Consider the following 8,070-nt stretch of genomic DNA (forward strand, 5'->3'; position numbering starts at 1 on the left):
GATATAGCCCTTGGTTCACTCCAGACCTGACTGCCCTCGACCAGCACAAAAAACATCCTGTGGCGTTCTGCATGAGCATTGAATAGCCCCGGCGATATTTTCAGGGAAGTCAGGAACCCATATACTCAGACAGTCAGGAAAGCAAAGGCTAGCTTTTTCAAACAGAAATTCGCATCCTGTAGCTGTAACTCCAAAAACATTTGGGACGCTGTAAAGTCCATGGAGAATAAGAGCACCTCCTCCCAGCTGCCCACTGCACTGAGGCTAGGAAACCACAGATAAATCTGCGATAATCGGGAATTTCAATAAGCATTTCTCTACGGCTGGCCATGCTTTCCTCCTGGCTACCCCAACCCCGGCCAACAGCTCCGCACCCCCCGCAGCTACTTGCCCAAGCCACCCCAGCTTCTCCTTCACCCAAATTCAGATAGCAGATGTTCTGAAAGAGCTGCAAAACCTGGACCCGTACAAATCAGCTGGGCTTGACAATCTGGACCCTCTATTTCTGAAACTATCCGCCGCCATTGTTGCAACCCCTATTACCAGCCTGTTCAACCTCTCTTTCTTATCGTCCGAGATCCCTAAAGATTGGAAAGCTGCCACGGTCATCCACCTCTTCAAAGGGGGTGACACTATAGACCCAAACTGTTACAGACTTACAGTGGGGAGAACAAGTATTTGATACACTGCCGATTTTGCAGGTTTTCCTACTTACAAAGCATGTAGAGGTCTGTAATTTTTTATCATAGGTACACTTCAACTGTGAGAGACGGAATCTAAAACAAAAATCCAGAAAATCACATTGTATGATTTTTAAGTAATTAATTAGCATTTTATTGCATGTAATAAGTATTTGATCACCTACCAACCAGTAAGAATTCCAGCTCTCACAGACCTGTTAGTTTTTCTTTAAGAAGCCTTCCTGTTCTCCACTCATTACCTGTATTAACTGCACCTGTCTGAACTTGTTACCTGTATAAAAGACACCTGTCTACTTCTCAGATAGAGTTCAGTGTGTCAAATCGGAGGGCCTGTTGTCCGGACCTCTGGCAGTCTCTATGGGGGTGCCACAGGGTTCAATTCTTGGGCCGACTCCTTTCTCTGTATGCATCAATGATGTCGCTCTTGCTGCTGGTGATTTTCTGATCCACCTCTACGCAGACGACACCATTCTGTATACTTCTGGCCCTTCTTTGGACACTGTGCTAACAAACCTCCAGACGAGCTTCAACCCTGTACAACACTCCTTCCGTGGCCTGCAACTGTTCTTAAACGCTAGTAAAACTAAATGTATGCTCTTCAACTGATTGCTGCCCACACCGCTCGCCCGACCAGCATCACTACTCTGGACGGTTCTAAATTAGAACGTGTGGACAACAACAAATACCTAGGTTTATTTATATTTTGCACACCAACATCTCTACTTGCACATCCTCATCTGCACATCTATCACCCCAGTGTTAATTTGCTAAATAGTAATTTCTTCGCTACTATTGGCCTATTTATTGCCTTACTTCCTTACTCCATTTGCACACATGGTATACAGACTTTCTATTGTGTTATTGACTGTACGCTTATTTATTGTGTTGTTGTTTGTGTCGCACTGCTTTGCTTTATCTTGGCCAGGTCGCAGTTGTAAATGAGAACTTTATCTCAACTGGCCTACCTGGTTAAATCTTTGTCGTGCTATTTGGTATTAATCTACTTGGTAAAATATTCAGTTTTAGAGCCTTGTAAGTGCTACTTGGTAATATTCTACTAGGTAATATTCTACTTGGTAATATTCTACTAGGTAATATTCTACTTGGTAATATTCTACTTGGTAACTTGGTAATATTCTACTTGGTAATATTCTACTTGGCAACTTGGTAATATTCTACTTGGTAATATTCTACTTGGTAACTTGGTAATATTCTACTTGGTAATATTCTACTTGGTAACTTGGTAATATTCTACTTGGTAATATTCGACTTGGTAATATTCTACTTAGTAATATGCTACTTGGTAACTTGGTAATATTCTACTTGGTAATATTCGACGTGGTAATATTCTACTTGTTAACTTGGTAATATACTACTTGGTATTATACTACTTGGTAATATACTACTTGGTAATAATCTACTTGGTAATATACTACTTGGTAATATACTACTTGCTATTATGTTAGGTTTTAGAGCCTTGCAGTGCTACTTGGTAATATTTGACGTGGTAATATTCTACTTGGTAATATTCTACTTGGTAATATTCTACTTGGTAATATTCTTATTGTTAACTTGGTAATATACTACTTGGTAATATTCTGCTTGGTAATATACTACTTGGTAATATTCTACTTGGTAAAAATCTACTTGGTAACTTGGTAATATTCTACTTGGTAATATTCTACTTGGTAATATTCTACTTTGTAATATTCTACTTGGTAACTTGGTAATATTCTACTTGGTAATATACTACTTGGTAATATACTACTTGGTAATATTCTACTTGGTAATATACTACTTGGTAATATACTACTTGGTAATATACTACTTGGTAATATTCTACATGGTAATATTCTACTTGGTAATATTCTACTTGTTAACTTGGTAACATAGTACTTGGTAATATTCTACGTGGTAATATTCTACTTGTTAACTTGGTAATATACTACTTGGTAATATTCTACTTGGTAATATTTTACTTGGTAATATTCTACTTGGTAACTTGGTAATATTCTAATATACTACTTGGTAATATTCTACTTGGTAATATACTACTTGGTAATATACTACTTGGTATTATCTACTTGGTAATATTCTACATGGTAATATTCTTCTTGGTAATATTCTACTTGGTAACTTGGTAATATTCTACTTGGTAATATTCGACTTGGTCATTTTCTACTTGGTAACTTGGTAATATTCTACTTGGTAATATACTACTTGGTAATATACTACTTGGTAATATTCTACTTGGTAATATTCTACTTGCTATTATGTAAGGTTTTAGAGCCTTGCAGTGCTACATGGTAAAATTCTACTTGGTGATACATGGTACCACTCCAGGTTGTAGTAGTCAAGGTACAGGCACATGTAGAGTTTCAAAATGTTGATAACTTTCCCAGAATCCTCTTGTCTTTCAAAAATCCTGGCTGTAAGATACCTGGAAATAAGCAGGAAAACTAGGAGCCCTCCAACACGGACTTATGGAACACCAGGGAATTGTCACCCGTCCCGTCAACTAGGCACCAATCTGATAACTTTAATAATCTCTGCATATATGACACTGATGATAATTAATCCCCCCAGGGAAAATATCCCTGCACACCTGACCACACACAGTGCAGGCCAATAGCATACCGTTGGCTCACAACATATCTTCGGTCTTGTCTCTCATTTTCAAACCTGAATGTTTGTTTATCTATTGAGTCAGCAAACAGTAAATGGTGAATTGTAGATCGTAACCACCCCAACCTTCTGTGTATGAACCCATGAGCCATCCATGAGTGCGTGGGGATGTCAGTGGACGGATCGTCTAATCTTCGACAGTTAACACATTACACAGTGATTAGCACACTGGTTTTACAGCTGGAAAAGCCACGCAAATTACCGCTACGCAAATCATATGTAATATAATTTAGGATCAAGTAATCTTTAGCATAACAGTACAATATCTCTAGCTAGGTTTTAACTGCAGACGCATATGTGGACACCGGTCAAACCATTTCCCTCACAGCCAATCACTAGGGAGTTACAGGAGACCACACCCTCTATCTTGGACGTCTCTAAACTCAAAAACCCTGTGACCTCCACAACCCCTCCAGGTCCCTCTGAGGACCAGTCTAAATCCCCTCCAGGCCCCCCTGTAGCCCAGTCTAAATCCCCTCCAGGTCCCCCTGTAACCCAGTCTAAATCCCCTCCAGGTCCCCCTGTAACACAGTCTAAATCCCCTCCAAGTCCCCATTAGCCCAGTCTAAATCCCCTCCAGGTCCCTCGTTAGCCCAGTCTAAACCCCTCCAGGTCCCTCGTAAGCCCAGTCTAAACCCCTCCAGGTCCACCGTTAGCCCAGTCTAAATCCCCTCCAGGTCCCTCGTTAGCCCAGTCTAAATCCCTCCAGGTCCCTCGTAAGCCCAGTCTAAATCCCCTCCAGGTCCCTCGTTAGCCCAGTCTAAATACCCTCCAGGTCCCTCTTTAGCCCAGTCTAAATCCCCTCCAGGTCCCTCGTTAGCCCAGTCTAAACCCCTCCAGGTCCTTCGTAAGCCCAGTCTAAATCCCCTCCAGGTCCCCATTAGCCCAGTCGAAATCCCCTCCAGGTCCCTCGTTAGCCCAGTCTAAACCCCTCCAGGTCCCTCGTAAGCCCAGTCTAAATCCGCTACAGGTCCCCATTAGCCCAGTCTAAATCCCCTCCAGGTCCAAATCAAATCAAATTTATTCATATAGCCCTTCGTACATCAGCTGATATCTCAAAGTGCTGTACAGAAACCCAGCCTAAAACCCCCAAATAGCGACCAGGTCCCCATTAGCCCAGTCTAAATCCCCTACAGGTCCCTCGTTAGCCCAGTCTAAATCCCCTCCAAGTCCCTCGTTAGCCCAGTCTAAATCCCCTCCAGGTCCCTTGTTAGCCCAGTCTAAATTCCCTCCAGGTCCCTCTTTAGCCCAGTCTAAATCCCCTCCAGGTCCCTCTTTAGCCCAGTCTAAATCCCATCCAGGTTCCTCGTTAGCCCAGTCTAAATCCCCTCCAGGTCCCTCGTTAGCCCACTCTAAATCCCCTCCAGGTCCCTCGTAAGCCCAGTCTAAATCCCATCCAGGTCCCTCGTTAGCCCAGTCTAAATCCCCTCCAGGTCCCCCGTTAGCCCAGTCTAAATCCCCTCCAGGTCCCTCGTTAGCCCAGTCTAAATCCCATCCAGGTCCCTCGTTAGCCCAGTCTAAATCCCATCCAGGTCCCTACTCTGGCTGCTCTGCTCTGGGTCTGAGTGAAAGGATGTTGACTGCTGTTTCTCTGATTCATAAGCACAGTAACAGCATGTGGGCTTCTTGCCAGACCAGGAGAGAGAGATAGAGAGAGGGAGGGAGGGAGAGAGAGATAGAGAGGGAGGGAGCGAGGAAGAGAGAGATAGAGAGAGGGAGAGAGAGAGAGAGAGGGAGGGAGAGAGGGAGAGAGAGATAGGGAGAGAGGTAGGGAGGGAGGGAGGGAGGGAGGGAGGGAGGGAGGGAAGGGTGAGGCTGAGGTACCTCTATCCTTCCCCCCTTCCTCCCCCTTTTCTCTATTCTTTAACTCACCAACCTCATAACCTACACCCACTCTGCTCTACATCATTAAACCCCATCACCCTCGTGGTCAAGTGAGCCTGCACTGTTCCTCACAACGCACCCATTCATTGAAGACTGTAAAAGAACGGGGGTAAAACCCCTCCCCCCCAATCCACTCTAATGGAGGGGTCTTAAAGGGCTTTCCGGGGGCCACACTGGGGATGTCCCAATGGCACCCTGTTCCCTTTATATTGGACCATAGGGCTCTGGTCATAAGCAGTGCACTTCCTGGGATACATACCGTAGCTGTGTTCACAACTAGCCTCAGTGTACGCTCGCGACCAGCCTCAGTGGACGCTCGCGACCAGCCTCAGTGTACGCTCGCGACCAGCCTTAGTGGACGCTCGCGACCAGCCTCAGTGGACGCTCGCGACCAGCCTCAGTGGACGCTCGCGACCAGCCTCAGTGAACGCTCGCGACCAGCCTCAGTGAACGCTTGCGACCAGCCTCAGTGTACGATCGCGACCAGACTCAGTGTACGATCGCGACCAGACTCAGTGTACGCTCACGACCAGCCTCAGTGTACGAACGCGACCAGACTCAGTGTACGATCGCGACCAGCCTCAGTGTATGCTCGCGACCAAACTCAGTGTACGCTCACGACCAGCCTCAGTGTGCGATCGCGACCAGCCTCAGTGTACGCTCGCGACCAGCCTCAGTGTACGCTCGCGACCAGCCTCAGTGTACGCTCGCGACCAGCCTCAGTGGACGCTCGCGACCAGCCTCAGTGGACGCTCGCGACCAGCCTCAGTGTACGATCGCGACCAGACTCAGTGTACGCTCGCGACCAGCCTCAGTGTACGCTCAAGACCCGCCTCAGTGTACGATCGCGACCAGCCTCAGTGTACGCTCGCGACCAGCCTCAGTGGACGCTCGCGACCAGCCTCAGTGTACGCTCGCGACCAGCCTCAATGTACGCTTGCGACCAGCCTCAGTGTACGCTCGCGACCAGCCTCAGTGTACGATCGCGACCAGACTCAGTGTACGATCGCGACCAAACTCAGTGTACGATCGCGACCAGCCTCCGTTGACGCTCGCGACCAGCCTCCGTTGACGCTCGCGACCAGCCTCACGACCAGCCTCAGTGTACTCTCACGACCAGCCTCAGTGTACGCTCACGACCAGCCTCAGTGGACTCTCACGACCAGTCTCAGTGGACGCTCACGACCAGTCTCAGTGGACGCTCACGACCAGTCTCAGTGGACGCTCACGACCAGTCTCAGTGGACGCTCACGACCAGCCTCAGTGTACGCTCACGACCAGCCTCAGTGTACGCTCACGACCAGCCTCAGTGCACGCTCGCGACCAGCCTCAGTGTACGCTCGCGACCAGTCTCAGTGGACGCTCACGACCAGCCTCAGTGTACGCTCACGACCAGCCTCAGTGTACGCTCACGACCAGCCTCAGTGTACGCTCACGACCAGCCTCAGTGTACGCTCACGACCAGCCTCAGTGTACGCTCGCGACCAGCCTCAGTGTACGCTCGCGACCAGCCTCAGTGTACGCTCGCGACCAGCCTCAGTGTACGCTCACGACCAGCCTCAGTGTACGCTCACGACCAGCCTCTGTGGACGCTCACGACCAGCCTCAGTGTACGCTCACGACCAGCCTCAGTTTAGCTCATGACCAGCCTCAGTGTACGCTCATGACAAGCCTCTCTCCATTCTGTGGCTGACCCCGTGGTCCCCTAAAACAGGGCTGAAGCAAACCTCTCAACCCTGTTACACCCCTCCACAGCCCTGTTACACCCCTCTACAGCCCTGTTACACCCCTTCACAACCCTGTTACACCCCTCTACAACCATGTTACACCCCTCCACAGCCCTGTTACACCCCTCCACAGCCCTGTTACACCCCTCTACAGCCCTGTTGCACCCCTCCACAGCCCTGTTACACCCTCCACAGCCCTGTTACACCCCTCTACAGCCCTGTTACACCCCTCACAACCCTGTTACACCCCTCTTCAACCCTGTTACACCCCTCTACAGCCCTGTTACACCCCTCTACAGCCCTGTTACACCCCTCCACAGCCCTGTTACACCCCTCCACAACCCTGTTACACCCCTCTACAGCCCTGTTACACCCCTCCACAACCCTGTTAAACCCCTCTACAGCCCTGTTACAGCCCTCTACAACCCTGTTACACCCTTCTACAGCCCTGTTACACCCCTCTACAGCCCTGTTACACCCCTCCACAGCCCTGTTACACCCCTCTACAGCCCTGTTACAGCCCTCCACAGCCCTGTTACACCCCTCCACAGCCCTGTTACAGCCCTCCACAGCCCTGTTACACCAGAGCCCTGTAACACCCCTCCATAGCCCTGTTACACCCATACTGTAACACTCTACAGCCCTCTACATCCCTGTTACAGCACTCTACAGCCCTGTTACACCCCTCCATAGCCCTGTTACACCCCTCCATAGCCCTGTAACACCCCTCCATAGCCCTGTAACACCCCTCCATAGCCCTGTTACACCCCTCCATAGCCCTGTAACACCCCTCCATAGCCCTGTAACACCCCTCCATAGCCCTGTAACACCCCTCCATAGCCCTGTTACACCCCTCCATAGCCCTGTAACACCCCTCCATAGCCCTGTAACACCCCTCCATAGCCCTGTAACACCCCTCCATAGCCCTGTAACACCCCTCCATAGCCCTGTTACACCCCTCCATAGCCCTGTTACACCCCTCCATAGCCCTGTTACACCCCTCCATAGCCCTGTTACACCCCTCCATAGCCCTGTAACACCCCTCCATAGCCCTGTAACACCCCTCCATAGCC

The 8,070-nt window shown here is 48.8% G+C and overlaps 2 protein-coding genes across 2 annotated transcripts in view; one reads left to right on the forward strand and one right to left on the reverse strand.

The window, feature by feature from the left end:
• Nucleotides 1-3,478, reverse strand: part of LOC139414230 (ciliary rootlet coiled-coil, rootletin family member 2) — a 103,665-nt gene extending 100,187 nt beyond the window's left edge. The window contains exons 1-2 of the mRNA XM_071162131.1: nt 3,453-3,478; nt 3,037-3,141 (exon numbers count right to left, since the gene is read on the reverse strand). Coding sequence (XP_071018232.1) covers nt 3,037-3,141; nt 3,453-3,478 — 131 coding nt within the window. The remainder of the gene's footprint in view (nt 1-3,036; nt 3,142-3,452) is intronic.
• Nucleotides 3,479-3,681: 203 nt separating this feature from the next.
• Nucleotides 3,682-6,914, forward strand: LOC139414240 (uncharacterized). The gene is made up of 3 exons (XM_071162142.1): nt 3,682-3,868; nt 5,574-5,810; nt 5,896-6,914. The coding sequence occupies exons 1-3, from the start codon at nt 3,682-3,684 to the stop codon at nt 6,912-6,914; spliced, it is 1,443 nt and encodes a 480-aa protein (XP_071018243.1).
• Nucleotides 6,915-8,070: the final 1,156 nt, after the last annotated feature.

The sequence above is a fragment of the Oncorhynchus clarkii genome, chromosome 1, assembly GCF_045791955.1.
Source record: "Oncorhynchus clarkii lewisi isolate Uvic-CL-2024 chromosome 1, UVic_Ocla_1.0, whole genome shotgun sequence".
In the NCBI taxonomy this organism is placed as follows: domain Eukaryota; kingdom Metazoa; phylum Chordata; class Actinopteri; order Salmoniformes; family Salmonidae; genus Oncorhynchus; species Oncorhynchus clarkii.

What these genes read in the sequence shown, in the direction of transcription:
- LOC139414240 (XM_071162142.1), top strand. Translation starts at nt 3,682, where the DNA reads ATGTGGACACCGGTCAAACCATTTCCCTCACAGCCAATCACTAGGGAG. An exon ending in CCAGTCTAAATCCCCTCCAG is followed by an intron (nt 3,869 to 5,573) that starts GTCCCCCTGTAA and finishes GCTCGCGACCAG; the next exon opens with CCTCAGTGGACGCTCGCGAC. An exon ending in CGCTCACGACCAGCCTCAGT is followed by an intron (nt 5,811 to 5,895) that starts GTACGAACGCGA and finishes GCTCACGACCAG; the next exon opens with CCTCAGTGTGCGATCGCGAC.